The 17,479-nt window shown below is 51.2% G+C and overlaps 1 protein-coding gene across 12 annotated transcripts in view; it reads right to left on the minus strand.

The window, feature by feature from the left end:
* The window catches only part of LOC102937143 (WASH complex subunit 2A), a 50,449-nt gene extending 47,981 nt beyond the window's left edge, over positions 1 to 2,468 (minus strand). For 4 of the 12 annotated variants that reach the window (XM_043550539.1, XM_037903591.2, XM_043550535.1 and 1 more), the window contains exons 1-2: positions 2,222 to 2,403; positions 482 to 646 (exon numbers count right to left, since the gene is read on the minus strand). In XM_043550539.1, the coding sequence (XP_043406474.1) occupies positions 482 to 646; positions 2,222 to 2,314 (258 nt within the window). In that variant the 5' untranslated portion in view covers positions 2,315 to 2,403. Of the gene's footprint in view, positions 1 to 481; positions 647 to 2,221 lie in introns of all 12 variants that reach the window. The other 8 variants (XM_043550540.1, XM_037903590.2, XM_043550536.1 and 5 more) reach the window with 5 other exon arrangements.
* Positions 2,469 to 17,479: the final 15,011 nt, after the last annotated feature.

The raw sequence follows: 17,479 nt of genomic DNA on the forward strand, positions 1-17,479 counted from the left end.
TAAAAAAGTATTTCTGCTTTATGTAAGCCAAGCACAATCTGAGTACAATGTTGATCAAGGCAAAATACCTGCCAGCGTGCAGAGCACTTCAGAATGCCTAAAGAAATTAAAGCCATTCATTGTTATAGCATTACTCACTTAGTAGTTAAGTGTGTAACGCCAACATTTTTCACATCCAACTTCTTACTGTACTGAAACACTGATGTTCACATCTGCGAACACCAATAGTGTCATTCCATAACAGTAAATACAGTGTAAAGAAACCAGAACCACAAACTTGCCTAATATTTCTGGCATAATTTAGAGAAGTGACTTCTGAACAGACAAAATCATCAGAAACAATACATCACCCCACCAATAGTTACAGGGTTGCCAAACAAAAATGATCAAACAATAGAGATCTAGGAGAAATGCTCTCTATTTTAACATACTCCAAACTATATCACTTGCTTCTAAGCCTGTTAGATCCTGGTGCACTCACATTTTCAATGAACTGCGTGTTGGACAACATAAGAAAGTCACTGAAGACATTATGTAGGCGACAGTCTGTGGCTTTGGTTTCATGAATCAGTCCGTCTACTTGTTTTTTAATTTCATGCGTCCTGGAGATGGTCTGCTGGGAAAACTCTTGCAGAAAATGAAGAAGCTATTTACAAAACACATAAGAGAGTGGTGTTGAATTTCAGATAACTTTAGTCACAATAAAAAGGCCACAGCAATTCATTCAAGTGAATTAAAAACAGGAAAGTGACAAAAAAAGATATTTTAGACTGGAGAACTCCTGACTCAAGTCACTAATACTCTAATTGTTCTTGTGATTTCCCCCCACCCCACCCCATTATTTTTGTGGTTTATTTTTTGCAGTTCACACAAGGTCAGCTCATAAAATAAGAGTATTAAAATAGCAGAAACCACCACTGATTTGCTGAGGGGTTGGATTTAAAGTGGCATCACATCCCTCTCCTTTCACCATGGCATCCCCACCGGGCCCTAGTCACACTATGATTCCATGAGGACTCGATGTGACATGGGAAAATGAGGGCAAAGCCCAGGATGGCAGCTTTCCACAGCACCATTCTAGGTGTGCTGCCAACCTGAGAAATTTCTGAAGGTAATTAACGCTGAACCTGTCACTACTGGTACATGCACTGAACAGATAGGAGGGAGAGAAAGTCACAGAGGGGACTAGGGTGAGTAGGGTAATGGGGAGATGGGAAATTCTAGAGCTCTCAGGACATCTGTGGGTTGCCCCCTCCCCCATCCACAGGGAAGGTGGCCCTCAGTGTGGAGAGCAAGACCAGTTTCATTTTCTGTTTGTACTTCTGGAAAGGGGAGGGATTCACCAGCTCTTGGGAACTAGCACCCGAGTGCCATGTTTGGGTTTCCAGACTGCAGAGGGGGGTCCATATATTCAAGAATCCGCACAGCATAGGAGAAACACACCCCTCATTAGAGCCAGCTGCCCAAAGAGCCCCACTGCCAGCTTGCATATGACCCCCCCCCCCCGATCCATGAGGCTACCCCTACTTTTGCAGCTAGCTTTGGGGAACACAGCTGGCTCAAGCAACCACAAGCACCCCACTGCTCCCAACTGCCAAGACCCTCTCAACTGCACCCGCTAAAGGGGGGGTATAGGCTGCCTGAGGTCCCTGGCCCCCTTCACAGGGGGCCAGTAAGAAGCAGGCTTGGCCCCCATCGGTGAGCAATGAGAAATACCTGGGGAACGGCCCCCTGGTGCAGCTGCAGCATGGGGAGAGGGAAGTGGGTGCCAGGAGAGGCTAAGGAGGGTCCAGAGGCTGAGAGCAAGTCCACCTGGGGAATCACCTCCCCCACAAGCTCTCACTACCCCCCCCATAGCTCCCTTCACCTCCCCCTGCCAGCCCCTCCACCAGCCATCCCATCATCTCCTCCCATAGCTCCCTTCACCTCTCCCTCACCAGCCACCCCCTGCCAGCCCCCCACTTTCCCCCATAGCTCCCTTCACTTCCCCTCCACCAGCCATCCTGTCATCCCCTCCATCTCTCCCATAGCTCCCTTCACCTCTCGCTCGCCAGCCACCCCCTTCACCCGCACCTCCCCTATAGCCCCCTTCATCAGCCACCCGCTTCACCTCAACCTACCAGCCCCCCGCCTCCCCTCACCAGTCACCCCCCTTAACCCCCGCCGCCAGCCCCCCGGGAGCCGCGCCCATGGCCCCGAGCCGCCGCCGCCCAACGCTCACCCCGGCGTCCGCGGCCAGCGACCAGCTCTGGCTGCCCTTGCGGATCTCGTCCAGGGCCCAGGCCCGCTCCCAGACCGGGTCCGCGCGCTCCATGGTGGAGCCTGCGCCTGCGCCCTGCCCGTCAGCCCGGCCGGCCGTCAGCTGAGCCCGATCACGTGACCCGCCCGCCACGGGACCCCGCTACGTCCGGATACTGGATGGACGCGCTTCAACTCAGCCCCGCCCCCGGGGTCACTAATCCCGCCCCTCCCCCCGCCGGGCTCACTGATTCGCCTCCCTCGTCACTGGCCCCGCCCCCAGCAGGGGTCACTTACCCTGCCCCCGCCGGGCTCACTGCACCCACCCTGCCCTCCCCTCCCACAGGGGCTTATCCACCCCAGACCCTCCAGCTAGGGCTGATTCTCCCGCTCCCCCGCCAAGGGATCATCTCCCCCCCACACACTCACTCACCCTCCCCCACATCGGGGATTACTGACACCGGGCTTGATCCACCCCCTGCATTCACCTCCCACCAGGGATCACTCACCTGGGCTCTTTCACCTGACACATCCCAGCCGCTTAGGTTGCCAACTTTCTAGTCACACAAAACCGAGCACCCTAGCCCCGCCCCTTCCCTGAGGCTCCACCCCCCCACTCACTGCATTCTCCCTCCCTCCCTTTCACTGGGCTGGGGCAGGGGGTTGGGGTGCAGGAGGGGTGAGGGCTCTAACCGGGGTGGGTCTAGAAATGTCAGGTTCAGGGTGTGGGAGGGGGCTCCAGGCTAGGGCAGGCATTTGGGGTGCGGGAGGGGATGAGGGCTTCAGCTGCGGGTGCAGCCTCTGGGGTGGGGCTGGGGATGAGGGGTTTGGTGCAGGAGGGTGCTCTGGGTTTGGGGGGGCTCAGGCCTGGGGCAGGGGCTCAGCGCTGGGGCGTGAGCTTACATCAGGTGGCTCCCGGTCAGCGGCGCAGCAAGGGGGCTAGGGGGCTGTCCTAGCACCGCACTGCTTGTGCCCCAGAACCAGCCATCAGGTCTGGGTCCTAGGCAGCGGGGCCAGGAGGCTCCATGTGCCACTGTCACCTGCAGGCCCCGCCCCCCAGCCCCCATTGGCTGGTTCCCAGCCAACAGGAGTGCAGAGCCGGTGCTCAGGGCAGGGGCAGGGTGCAGAGCCCTGTGCCGCCCCTCCCCCCCGCCCCCCCCCCCGCAGGAGCCGACCTGCTGGCCTTTTCTGGGGCGCAGCGCAGTGCCAGCCAGTACGGGTAGGGACTAGCCTGCCTTAGCGCCACAGCACTGCAGACTGGACTTTTAATGGCCCGGTCAGCGGTGCTCACCGAAGCCGCTAGGGTCCCTTTTCGACCAGGTGTTCCGGTTGAAAACCGGACACCTGGTCACCCTACAGCCCCTCCAGGGCTCTCTCATCCCACTAGAGGGACATAAGGACAGCAGGGAGGCCAGGCACCAGGTGGGTGTTCAGGCGGATTCAGCAGCTAGAGGTTTTGTTAATGGCAGGGGGAGCCAGAGCCCTGTTTAGCAGGGAAATGCACAAAATCCTAGAGGACAGGTCTGTTGGGTGTCCTGCAGTCCGTCGTCCACACCTTACCCCCAGGCCAGGATGGTCCTCTGCAGCATACAGTATGCATGGCCTATCCCCAAACCCCCTGAAGTCACAGGAAAGAAAGACTCCCATTGATCCTCATGGCCTTTGCATCAGTCAATAGCTGACAGCTGCACTAGACTCATGTCCTGTGTGATCCAGCCACTGGGTTGGGATGTTTAATACACATTGAACAAGGTGATCCCATTTCATTCCAGGACTCCAAGCCTGGCAACACTTCTATATTAGCCAACAGCATACCCATGTCCCGTCACTTAGTAATCTACTGGGCTTCCTTACAGCTTTGAGCTCTGAGAGACTGAGCAGACTCAGCATGGAGATTCTTGGCTGCTTTGCCTGCCACAGAACTGCAAGTATTTAGAAAACAGCTAGTAGAAGTGCTCAGTACCTAAACTAGAATTAGGGCCAGAGGTTCCTAAACACTCAGCTCCCATTTAGGCACCAAAATTAATGGCCAGATCTGTAAAGTAGCTCAGCATACTGAACTCCTTTGAAAATCTGGCTTAGGTGTGCTGGCTGTTGTATTAATTTAGATGGAATAAAGGGGCCCAAAGTGTCAAAGGTCTTTACATTACCCAAAACTGTCCACCATTAAATAAACAAGTTTCAGGGTTTGGTATACATGGCAAATGCACTTTGAAAAATCTTTTTAACCTTTTCTTACAGATACAGAAAAGAAGGATAAACAGTTAAAGCATTTGGAATGTAAAGTACTACATAAAGGCTTTCGTTTTAACAACATCCCTTGTTCCCTTTCCATTTAGCTGGAGAAAGATTTTATACAGAAAATTTCCTTGTTTGACAGTCTTTTAGGTGGTAAAAACTGTCCTTCATGGGAATTGAGAAGAAGTTAGTTGAGATGGACTGGAGCTGCTGTTGTTAAAGTCTGATCCTGCTTCCTTTAAGATGAACCCACACAAAAGGGGAGAGGAAAGAACAGCAAAGACAGAAATGCAGCTTCTGACTCTGGTGTTGACTCTCACTGCTGGAGAAACATGGGACACAGCACACGGTCTTATCACCGCTCCGAGACCTGGCAAACTTGTACCAGCACCAGGCTGTTTAGGGCATAGCTTTTAGTTGCCTCTTTCTGGTCACAGGCTCACAGCAGTGTTGCAATGTGTACAGTCTTGGCCAGCTAAGCCAGACTCTTACTAGACAGAAGGAAAAAGGACACACTGGAGGAAGCATGCGTGTATAGATAATGTCTCACATCCCTGCTGGTGTTCAGGATTTAGCCAGGATTTAGTGGAGGTGATGGTGTCACCTGGGTCCCTCTCTCTGGCCCAGTCTGGTCAGGACATCTCTCACGATCAGGATGAAGACAGTCCGGGGTCCCACGAGACAGTGGGGGTGGCAACCATAAAGTGATGCTCAGTTCCTCCCCTTTTGTCTTTCAGTCAGCCAGGCTCATGGTAGCCAGCCTGCCCCCCGGAGCCTTTCTTGTAGGACCCCAAAGGGAGCGACAGGTAGATTAGGCCATCCCCTCATTACTTTGTCCATCGGTTAGGTCTAATTTCTGACACACCAATTTTGGTTCATTGACTTCTGGTCTCACGCTATTCTTGTTTGCTAGACATGATCTTAACACAGTCCTTGAATTATACCAGTAAAACCCCTTCTGTTTAAATTAATTCAGTCTTTCTGACTCCTTCATACAGCTTTTCTTAAATGATTTTATATAACCAGTCAGTGTGACAACTTATGAACTTTCAATCACTTTTTACAGTTGAGCTTTACAAAGGTAAATTTGTAGGCCCAATTACCACAGCATGGCCCTCCCAACCCAGAACAAACCCTCCCCAGGACTAAGCACTCAGAGAGAAAAAACACACTTGGCTGAGTGGCAGTGTCCACACTCTCCCTTGCACAGGTGCACGTCTGTTTAGGGTTGCCTAGTTTCTACACACAGAAAACTAAATGCCCTCTGCCCCGCCCCTCCTCCACCACCCCGCCCCTTCCCTTAGGCCCCACCCCATCTCCAAAGCGCCCCCCCTTTACTCCATCCCCCCTCCCTCTGTCGCTCACTCTCCCCACCCTGGCTCAGGGAGTTGGGGTGCAGAAGGGGGTGAGGGCTCCGGCTGGGGGTGTAGGCTCTAGGGTGGGGCCAAAAATGAGGAGTTCAGGGTGCGAGAGAAGGATTCAGATTGAGGCAGTGGGTTGGGATGCGGGAGGGGGTGAGGGCTCCAATTTGGGGTGCAGGCTCTAGGATGGGGCCAGGGGGCTCCAGGCTGGGACTGAGGGGTTCAGAGGTGAGAGGGAGATCAGGGCTGGGGCAGGGGTTTGGGAAGGGGTCAAGGGGGGCAGGAGGGCAGGCTCTGGGCGGTGCTTACCTCAGGTGGCTCCCAGAAGCAGTGTCATGTCCCCACTCTGGTTCTTATGTGGCGGTGCGGCCAGGCAGCTCTGCGCACTGCCCTGTCAGTATGCGCCACCCCCGCAGCTCCCACTGGCAGGGAGCCTGTCTTAGCCCCGCTACGCCGCTGACTGGATTTTAAATGGCCCGGTCAGCAGTGCTGACTGGAGCCGCCAGGGTCCCTTTTTAACTGGGTGTTCCAGTCAAAAACTGGACACCTGGCAACCCTATGTCTGTTTCCAGAGATGTTGACTCTTTTCCTTAACATGCCTTGCTGCTTAGCCTGTGTGCTGTACCTCTATTTGATTAACCCAATCCTGCAGTTGCTGGACAGCAAGCATTTGAATAACTAGGGAGAATGATCAAGGCCCTTGAAATGCATGTTTGAAATCCTATGCCATACAAGAGACAAGATTCCAGTGCAGCAGGAGAAGGTCCATGAGCTAGTTATGGTGGCGGGTATGCTGCACAACACTGTGCATCAATGGAACATGGTGCCTAGATATGAAGACGTTCAGTGCCATATAAATATTATTACTAATACATTAAATGGCCCAAATCCTCATGTCCTTGCTCACCTTTTACACAGTCCTTTAATCGGGGAAAACTCCCATTGATTTCACAATAATGCTTTGTGCAAACAAGAATGTAAAGCTAGACACATCATAGAATCATAGAATCATAGAATATCAGGGTTGGAAGGGACCTCAGGAGGTCATCTAGTCCAACCCCCTGCTCAAAGCAGGACCAATCCCCAACTAAATCATCCCAGCCAGAGCTTTGTCAAGCCTGTCCTTAAAAACTTCTAAGGAAGGAGATTCCACCACCTCCCTAGGTAACGCATTCCAGTGTTTCAGCACCCTCCTAGTGCAAAAGTTTTTCCTAATATCCAACCTAAATCTCCCCCACTGCAACTTGAGACCATTACTCCTCATTCTGTCATCCGCTATCACTGAGAACAGTCTAGATCAATCCTCTTTGGAACCCCCTTTCAGGTAGTTGAAAGAAGCTATCAAATCCCCCCTCATTCTTCTCTTCCGCAGACTAAACAAGCCCAGTTCCCTCAGCCTCTCCTCATAAGTCATGTGTTCCAGTCCCCTAATCATTTTTGTTGCCCTCCGCTGGATGTTTTCCAATTTTTCCACATCCTTCTTGTAGTGTGGGGCCCAAAACTGGACACAGTACTCCAGATGAGGCCTCACCAAAGTCGTATAGAGGGGAACGATCACGTCCCTCGATCTGCTGACAATGCCCCTACTTATACATCCCAAAATGCCATTGGCCTTCTTGGCAACAAGGGCAAACTGTTGACTCATATCCAGCTTCTCGTCCACTGTAACCCATAGGTCCTTTTCTGCAGAACTGCTGCCTAGCTATTCGGTCCCTAGTCTGTAGCTGTGCATGGGATTCTTCCGTCCTAAGTGCAGGACTCTGCACTTGTCCTTGTTGAACCTCATCAGATTTCTTTTGGCCCAGTCCTCTAATTTGTCTAGGGCTCTCTGTATCCTATCCCTCCTTCCAGCATATCTACCTCTCCTCCCCATTTAGTGTCATCTGCAAACTTGCAATCCACACCATCCTCCAGATCATTAATGAAGATATTGAACAAAACCAGCCTGAGGACCGACGCTTGGGGCACTCCACTTGATACTGGCTGCCAACTAGACATGGAGCCATTGATCACTACCCGTTGAGCCCGACAATCTAGCCAGCTTTCTATCCACCTTATCGTCCATTCATCCAGCCCATACTTCTCTAACTTACTGGCAAGAATACTGTGGGAGACTGTGTCAAAAGCTTTGCTAAAGTCAAGGAACAACACGTCCACTGCTTTCCCCTCATCCACAGAGCCAGGTATCTCATCATAGATTAGTCAGGCTGTGTTTGATTTAAGATAATTTTCATGGGCTTTCAGTGCTCTCCATGCTCTCCAACATTAAGTAATGGAGCAGGCTGTCTCTGGTAAGATCAGTTAATCTTCATGCTCATTCAGTATGGCCTTGAGCCAATAAGCTCTATGTCAGTAAACCGCTGCACCTGCAAAGAGCCTCACTGACTTCAGTATAGGATTGGGGCCTATATTTATGTACTTTTTTCCTGAACAATAGCGTCATCCCTTTGCCAAGTAGCTGCAGATTTGGGGGCCTTGCTGGTTGTTTTCCAGTGGAGAAGAAATCAGCCCTGCCCTCCCCTGGATATGCTTTTTAAAATACCTGACGCTCAGGGGTGGCAGGTTTGTAGATGGAATTTGGGTGCTGGGTGCAGACTCCGGGCTGGGGCAGGGCGTGGGAATGCAGGAAGGGATAAATGGTGCAGGCTCTGGGATGGAATTTGGGTGCTGGGTGCAGACTCCGGGCTGGGGCAGGGCGTGGGAATGCAGGAAGGGGTGAGGGGTGCAGGCTCTGGGAGGGAGTTTGGGGATAGGTTGGGGTGCAAGGGTGAGGGCTGAGGATGAGAGGTTTGGGGTGTGGGAGGGGGCTCAGGGCTAGGGCACAGGATTAGGGTGCGGGGGGATGAGGGCTCTGGCTGGGGCTGGGGATGAAGGGTTTGGGGTGTGGGAGAGGCTCAGGACTAGTGTGGAAGGGCAGGGTAAGGGCAGCCTGCCCTGCCATTAGTGAATGGGGGGCACTGGGACCCTATGGCAGCAGTTGATGTGGGGAGCCAGCAGAGCAGAGTCAGCCTGAGCTGCGTGCTCCGGGTCCCAGGGAGAGACCCGCCCCAAACATTGGTGGAGCCGGGCCCCCATGTCCTGAATATTGCTGGAGCCCAGGCACCATGAGTGTATATAACTTGCTGCCCCTGTGCAATCTGGTTCACTCTGAAGGCACAAAGTGTAAAAATTTGCTAACGCAGTAGGCCAACTTCATGCCCACTGAAGGGAAAAGCAGAGCCTTTGAAACATTTCCACTACCTGCCATTGCCCTATTTGTGGACAGAACTTTCAGAAAGTCAACACAAAGGCCTCTTTCTGTTTGATTTCAGCCTGTGTTTTCTTTTACATCTGTTTGTTGCATCATGCAAAAAGAAGCGATAACACGAACTATCACCTGTTGGTCTAATATCATGCTTATCAGAGAGGAATTCAAAATTAGGTAAATTGTTTTTTTTAATTTGACCTAGGTGTCATAGACAGGCAGATTTTGATTAGACAATATCAATTAAAAATGTCCCCATGTATCAGGACTCATTAAACACATCACTGTTCCTTATATGCCCAGATGATTGCAGGAAAAATAGCTTACAGTGGCAACTGACAGACCAGTCTATTTCCTTTTATGTATGTTTAATACACATTCCAGGCTATTAAGGACCTCAAGGAATCTAAAATCTAGAGTACATCTTCCGCTTGCCCTGCTTTCTAGTGGAAGATTTTAAAATGATCATCACCACCAAGACTCTTACCCAGCTGATGCCAACTTTGTTGAATCACCATTGCCTCCTGAACTTTCAAACTGTGTTGGCTCTGTCTGCTCCAGATCACAAGTACCCACTTCAGTGTAAAACCATACCATTATGGAACAAAACCTGGCCTGGAATCTGTTGAATCTATAGTAAAATAAAAGTTATACATTTTAAAAGAATCTGTAAAGGTGAATACCAGATTAATACTTTGTCACAAGAAACTAACACTGCATGTTCGGGAAATAATACATTGCACTTCTACCACAGCTCAATCTTTAATTCAACCTCACAACACCCCTGAAAGGTATGTAATTGTAAGTGCGGGATTTGTAATTGTAAGTGAGGGATTTGCTCAAGGTCACACAGAAAGTCAATGTAAGAGCCAGGAAAAGTCCCATGTACTCTCCCTTAATTCATTAGCAAACTTTGGAACAAGAAACTCCTGGCAATGATATCTTCTCTGAAATCTCTCGGACCCTTGACCCATAGCTGAGGGACTATAGAGCATTGCCATTCTTCTGAGCATGACATCTGCTCCCCCTTTTGTAAGCAATCATGTCTAGAAGACTATCCAAAAAGGCTTGATTGCTTTGGCATGTGCTGTTAGCTGGGGTTGGTGGTGCAGACCCAGAGAGCATGTGCGACTGACACTTTTACAGTTTGGCTGTCCAGGGCTGACATTCTTGGTTTGGAATTGGAGCTTTCCTTCTCCTGCGTGGATGTCCTGCCATGGCGGAAGAGTCCCACCTGCTTGACAGAAGTACCAAGAGATGAAGTGACTTGTCCAAGCAAGGTCCACGGCAGAGTCAGGGGCAGATCCCAGGTCTTCCGAGTCCCAGTTCTGCACCCTTGGATCATGCTGCTTCCCCACCACCCGAAAAAGCAGGGTTGGCCTTATCATGAGGCGAACTGAGGCGGGCGCCTCAGGTGCCAGACTGTGGGGGGGCGCCACTAGGACCCAGAGTGTAGAAAATTGTGTCTGCTGCTGGTGCATATGTATTGTCTCTGCTCTAGATGCACAGAGATGGTGGAGCGCTGTACTGGACGAAGGAGGGCACAAGAGACATAACAGGCAGGCAGGAGAAAAGGGGAGAGGGAATAACAGAAAGCAGCAGGAGCTGCAGGGAGAGAGAGGAGGAGGAGCTAGGGTGACCAGACAGCAAATGTGAAAAATCAGGACAGGGGTGGGGGGTAATAGGAGCCTGTATAAGAAAAAGAGCCCAAAATCGGGACTGTTCCTATAAAATCAGGACATCTGGTCACCCTAGGAGGACCCTCTTATGTACCTCTCTAGGACCCCCAGGAGCCTGGACTGATTAACAGCAGCTTCTCAGGGAGCTTCCTGCTGCTTCCCTGAACCCACTTGAGGAGAACAGGCAATCAACTGAAGTAGTAGGAGCAAGCTAGGCCCTTAAGACGCTGATATCTTCCCTCACTCAGGCCCTGCTACCAGCCTGCTTATTTGTCCCCTTCAACTAAGTGTTGAGAGCTAAGTGTTGGCACAGAACAGCAGTCATGAGTGAAAGAAGAAAACGCCCCTCTGGGACAGCAGTCAGAAAAAGGAAGAAAGCAAAGGAAGCTTTTCTATCTAAGCAGGAAGGAGCTCTCCTGAGATACATAGACACAAATGGTCACGGTGAGCCTTCCGGCCCCAGTGAGGATGTGAGTGGTGAGGAGATTGCTGATCTTCCAGTTAGTCAAAGTGCAGGTGACCTGGCAGCTACTGCAGCATCCATATCTCCATGTCAAATGGATGTAACCATGCACATTCCTGAAGAAAAGTGTAGATCAGAGAAGAGTGTGGTGGAGGCGCAAGAAGCAGCTGCTGCTGAGTTTAGTTCCTTAAGTCTAGATGATCCAGGACTGTGGACCCACTTGAGCAGTAGCCTGAGGGACTTCCTTGTACTGCATGGGCCACAACAAGTGAAAAACTTCATGTTCCCCATGCTGGGGACACTGGGCATGGCCACTAGGTAACTCGAGTGGATGGAAGACCACAAGTGTCAATGAAGCCCCCTCGCACTAGGCCCAAGTGACCTTGGCCCCCCCGCCCGGAGGCACTCGCAACAGTCATGCTGAGGATTTTGCAGCAACATGCTGCAAGCGCAGACTGTCTGAAACTAAACAAGGCCAGACAGGGCAGATATGGCAAAACAATGCTGAACAAAACAACTCTATATATGGTTTAACAGATGGTACAAAGAAAAAGGGCACTAGCTGGTATACCGGATTGGCTGGCTATATGCATACTTAGGGCAGCTTGCTATTAAATAAGTATGCTAAAAAAAATGTATAAAAGTCTGTGTAACTTCCTGCTTGGTGTGCAGGATTTGAGATTAATGTCTCCCTGTACCACTTGAAGCTTCAAATAAACTTTTCTGCTTCTCCACCCCGTTGTGATTATTGGCCGACGCATACCGGGCAACGAACCCTGCTGTTGCTTGCCTCGGGCACTCTGTGCCGGCAACAGCTTTTGGCATCCCTGGGTGGGCCCGAGGCTGCTATTTAGCCTTGCTCGGACCCCTCCCGGCGGTCGAGGATTATGGCGACAACCGACGCCCAGTGCACACTGGTGAGTTCATCGGGGGCCTCGGAGGAGACGCGATTTGATCAACCCCGGAGGACACAACGGCGCAACGCACTTATATAGTGGAGAAGCAGCTGCGGGCGACGGTGGGGAACCGGTCCCTCGGATAAGGTAGGAACCTCTTGAAATCCGGATTGTATGCTCTGTTGGAACCTGGGGACACCCAGAGTTACCCTGTAGGCATGAGACAGGGACAGAGCTCGGGAGGTAGGGCACAGTGTACGCACTTAGAGTGTATCCTAGCAAACTGGAAGGTATTTGGTTCGGATCCGATGACTAAGAGTCAATTAAAACGATTCTGTACGGTTGACTGGCCTCAATATCAACTAGAGGACTAGGAGCGGTGGCCACCAGGAGGGTCAATTAATTACAACACGATCCTCCAGTTACTCCTGTTCTGTCAGAGAACAAGGAAATGGAATGAACATCTGTATGCGCATTTGTTTCTGGCTTTATGTACTCGAACAGATATTTTACAGCAATGTAATTTGACTCCCACTGGCTCGGTAGCAGCTAATGTTAGTCCCCAGACCCCCACCCCCACTGTAATGGCAGATCCGGTGTCCCCTTTGGCCCCTACACCCACCCCAACACTTGGCTTATACCCTTTGCTCACCTAAACTAAAATCGCCAGTTCTGGATCGGAAACGCGTCCGGCCACGACTATGCAGGTCTATATTCATGTGCCCTTTAACCCTGTGGAGTTGGCTGCTTTCAAAGCACAGGCAGGGGAGTTTTCCACCAATCCAAGCAGGTTTATTTCAGTTTTTGAGGGATGTCTTAGCAGCCACAAGCCGGACTGGGATGATTGTAACATCCTCCTGCGAACCTTATTGTCTGAGGCTGAAAAAAAACAGGTTGTGTCCAAGGCAAGGGAGGAGGCGCAGAAACGGTACGACTGGGATCGTATTAATGTCCTTGACCCGGATGCACAAGTCCCCCGAGCAGACCCCAGGTGGGATCCAAATAATCCTGTGGATATGACCCGCCTTACCTCCTATAAGGAGTTGCTTTTGCATGGACTCCGTCACTCGGCTGTCCGACACAAAAATTGGGCAAAACCATATGAAGTAATGCAGGATCTAAAGGAAAGCCCAGGGGCCTTTCTACAGCGTATTTGGGACACGATTTGACAGAACACCAATGCAGACCCCGATGATCAGACAACTGAGTCAATCATTAAGGGAATTTTTACGAGCAGAGCAGCCCCTGATATTAAGAGAAAGTTACAAAAAAAGGAGGATTTAATGGGCATGACCATGGCACAAATTTTAGAGACTGCAAACTGAGCTTATAGTCTGAGAGAGACAGAGAAGGAGAAAAAGCAAGTTAGAATGATGGTAGCGGCGGTACAGGCCGGCACTAAGGGAAGTGGCCAGGGAGGAAGGGGCCGTGGACGCGGACGTCCGGGCCCACAGGAGAGACGACTGGGTCGCAACCAGTGTGCCTTGTGTCAACAAGAGGGACACTGGAAGAATAAGTGCCCAGAAAGAAAAGAAAAGGGGGGCGCCTCTATAATGGCAATGGAGGAGCAGGAATAGGGGTGTCAGGGGAGACGGACCACCCTACCCCCGGAACCCCGAGTAAAGATGTGGGTAGAAAGCTCGGAAATAGATTTTTTAGTGGACTCTGGAGCGGCACGAACTTCCGTAAATCGACCCCTTTAGTTGCCGGTAGCAGATTCCCTTACCGTGGTGGGCACCACAGGCAGAGACACCAAGTGCCCAGTGTATGCCCCAGCAGAATGCGCTTTGGGAAACAGGACTATATCCCACAAGCTGGTATACCTCCCTGAGTGCCCAACATCTCTGCTGGGACGGGATCTGCCTTGTCGCCTCGGCGCCACCCTGCATTTTACTCAAGACGAAATAATCCTTACCCCCTGAAAATGCATGGATTGCAGTTGAGCCCTCAGCTATGCAAGCCCCAGAAGCCCAGAATGGAGCCTGTGGGTAGACCAGGTGTACCCCCTCGTGTGGGCATCAGGGATCCCAGGAAAGGCCACCCACCAGACCCCCATTACTGTTCAGCTCATACCAGGGAAAGGCCCGGTGCAAATAAAACAGTATCCAAACAAAAGAAAAGCCAGAGAAGGTTTACAGGACACTATAGATCGATTCCTAACGTATGGTATTCTCCGGGAATGTCAGTCAGCCTGGAATACTCCCATTTTACCCGTACGGAAGCCTGATGGCACGTATCGGCTGGTACAGAACCTAAGGGCAGTCAATGAACGGGTTAAGACTCTGCACCCTCTTGTCCCTAACCCGTATACACTATTGGCTTCTACAGGGGGACAATATACCCATTTTTCAGTTCTTGATCTGAAAGATGCTTTTTTTACCATCCTAGTTGCCACCCCATCACAGGAGATCTTCTCCTTCAAGTGGGAGGACCGAAACAGGGTTAAAAAGCAACTTTGTCGGACAGTGTTGGCCCAGGGATTTAAAAACTCCCCCACCCTCTTTGGCCAGGCTCTGGCCAGAGACCTAGAGGAGTGGAATAATGAGGAGGCCCTCCGTCTGCAGTATGTAAATGATTTGTTAATTGCCACTGTTGGCCTAACCCCCTGCCTTAAAGCCACCATGAGCCTCCTGAATTTTGTTGGACTCCGGGGATATCGGGTAGCAGGGAGTAAGGCTCAAATCGCCCTCCCAGAGGTACGGTACCTCGGGTTCCACATACGGCAAGGGGAGCGCCAGCTTTCAAATGAAAGGAAGGAAGCTATATGCCAAGTTCCTACCCCAAGTAATCGTAAACGGCTCAGGGCATTTCTGGGTATAGCAGGCTTTTTCAGGATATAAATCCCAGAGTTTGGACTTTGGGCTAAACCCCTGTACGACTGTGTAAAAGGAGCAGATCATGACCCCTTCTATTGGACCCCAGAGGCCGACAGGGCATTTAAAATCTTAAAAAGGAAGTTAATAAAAGCCCCGGCTCTGGGCCTGCCGGATCTCTCTAAGCCGTTTCAGTTGTATGTACATGAACGAAAGGGGGTGGCCCTAGGAGTGCTCACACAGCTGTTAGGAGCATGGAGATGTCCCTGTAGCCTATTTCTCTAAGCAGCTGGACCAAGTGGCAAAGGGATGGCCAGCATGCCTACGGGCAGTTGCAACCACAGCCCTGACACTTGCAGAAGCTGAGAAACTAACCTTAAAAAAAAATACAAATATATACCCCTCATATGGTCCGAGCCTTATTGAATGCAAAGGAAGGCCTTTGACTCACCCAGGCTCGGATGGTTAGATATCAGGCCAAACTTCTAGAGAACTCTGAAGTCACCTTACAGTCTTGCCCCTCCCTTAACCCCGCCACCCTCTTACCGGAGACTGAGGAACAGGAACATGATTGTTTAAAGATCATAGATGCCCAGTACTCCAGCCATCCGGACTTAAAGGATGTACCCCTCCCAAATGCAGATTATGAGTGGTACACTGATGGTAGCAGTACTGTAATAGATGGGCAAAGGAGGGCGGGTTATGCTGTTGTGACCCTCCATGACACTGTGGAAGCCGAAGGTTTGCCCGCGGGGACCTCTGCCCAGCTGGCCGAACTAGTAGCCCTGACCTGTGCACTCGAACTGTCAAAAGGAAAGCGGGTCAACATTTTTACCGATTCAAAATATGCTTTTGGAGTGCTACATGCTCATGCTGGCCTATGGAAGCAAAGGGGAATGCTGACAGCCCAAGGCTCCCCAGTCAAGTACGGGCCCCAAATCCTCCGGCTCCTAGAAGCCGTACAACTTCCCTCGGAAGTGGCGGTGGTACACTGTAAAGCGCATCAAAGGGAAGATCAAGATGTAGCCAGGGGTAACGCCCAGGCAAATAAAGAGGCTAAGCATGCTGCCACCCTGACATCCCCTCAGACTGAGAACGCCCATATGCATGCCCTTATCCCATCAGTGGGGGAGCTTCCAACCCCTCAGTACTCTGGGGAGGAGAGACAGCTGACCGACAAACTCGGTCTCTGGGAAAAGAAGGGATGGCTCCATTCCCCGGAAGGGAAGGTCCTCCTACCAAAGGGCCTGATCCGGCCGGTGCTGCAGAAACTACATCAAACCACTCATGCTGGCAGGAAAGCACTTATCCAACTAATGGGAAAATACTTTATCACTTCCGGACTCCAACCCCTGGCTGCCCAGGTACAAGCGGACTGCTTAGTCTGCCAAAAGAATAACCCCCAACCGGGACATCCCGTGCCACCAGCTGCCCTAGAACCCACTCCGGGCCCCGGATGGGTGTGGCAAATAGATTTTACTGAGTTTCCCCGAACCCAAGGGTTCAAATATCTCCTCGTCTTAGTGGATCGGTTCAGCGGATGGCCAGAAGCCTTCCCATGCTGTAATTGCACTGCCAGAACAGTGGCCCTCAAGTTTGTTAAGGAGATCATTCCTCGCTTTGGACTCCCCCAGTGGATGGAATCTGACAACGGGACACACTTCACGTCAAAAATCATCCAAAGCATCTCAAATGCCTTACAGATCCCCTGGAAACTCCTTACGCCCTGAAGACTGCAAGCCAGTGGTGTAGTGGAGCGTACCAATCAGACCCTTAAACGGCATCTCTCAAAAGTGTGCCAAGAGGCCTCCCTGCGGTGGCCTGATGCTTTGCCCCTCGTCCTGCTCCATGTCCGCGTTCTTCCAAAGGGTAAATTAGGGCTTAGACCCTTTGAAATTATGTTTGGAAGGGCATGGCCTATGAATGGCACACCGTTCTGTCAGGGGAATGGGAGTTGGGTAAGGGTTTTTTGTCTCAGTATATGTGTTCCCTGTCTGCTGTTCTCTTGTCTCTTCACAGGTATACTAAGGATTCCCAGCCTCTCCCCTTGGACTCTCCCGTCCACTCCTTACAGCCCGGCGACTCCATGCTTGTTCGTACCTGGAAAGACGAGCCTCTCCAAAAAAAGTGGAAAGGACCCTATACCGTCCTGCTGATCTCCCATACGGTGGCAAAGGTCGAGGGACACAAAAACTGGATCCATCACACTCGTCTGAAGGCAGTACCCACCCCCTCGTCAGCAGAACAGTGGACCGTCCAACCTACTGACTCCTCATCTAGTGACGATCTCGGGCTAAAGCTACTGTTTAAAAGACACAAACAGCAGGCACCTTAACGCCAAAATGGGCCCACCCAGGTACTGGAGACTGTTAGGATATAGATATTCAGGCCTGTCTGCAAAGGCCTGTACTTTAAGAATTTAGGGGTATTTTTATCACTTGGCTAGTTCTAGAGGTATAAAAGAAAGAATCAAAATCACTGTCTGCTGGTGTAAGGGCCTTCTCTTACCGTGACAGTTTGAGGCCCTGTTATTAGGCTAAGGCCTTT

Source organism: Chelonia mydas, chromosome 7, assembly GCF_015237465.2.
Source record: "Chelonia mydas isolate rCheMyd1 chromosome 7, rCheMyd1.pri.v2, whole genome shotgun sequence".
Classification (NCBI taxonomy): domain Eukaryota; kingdom Metazoa; phylum Chordata; order Testudines; family Cheloniidae; genus Chelonia; species Chelonia mydas.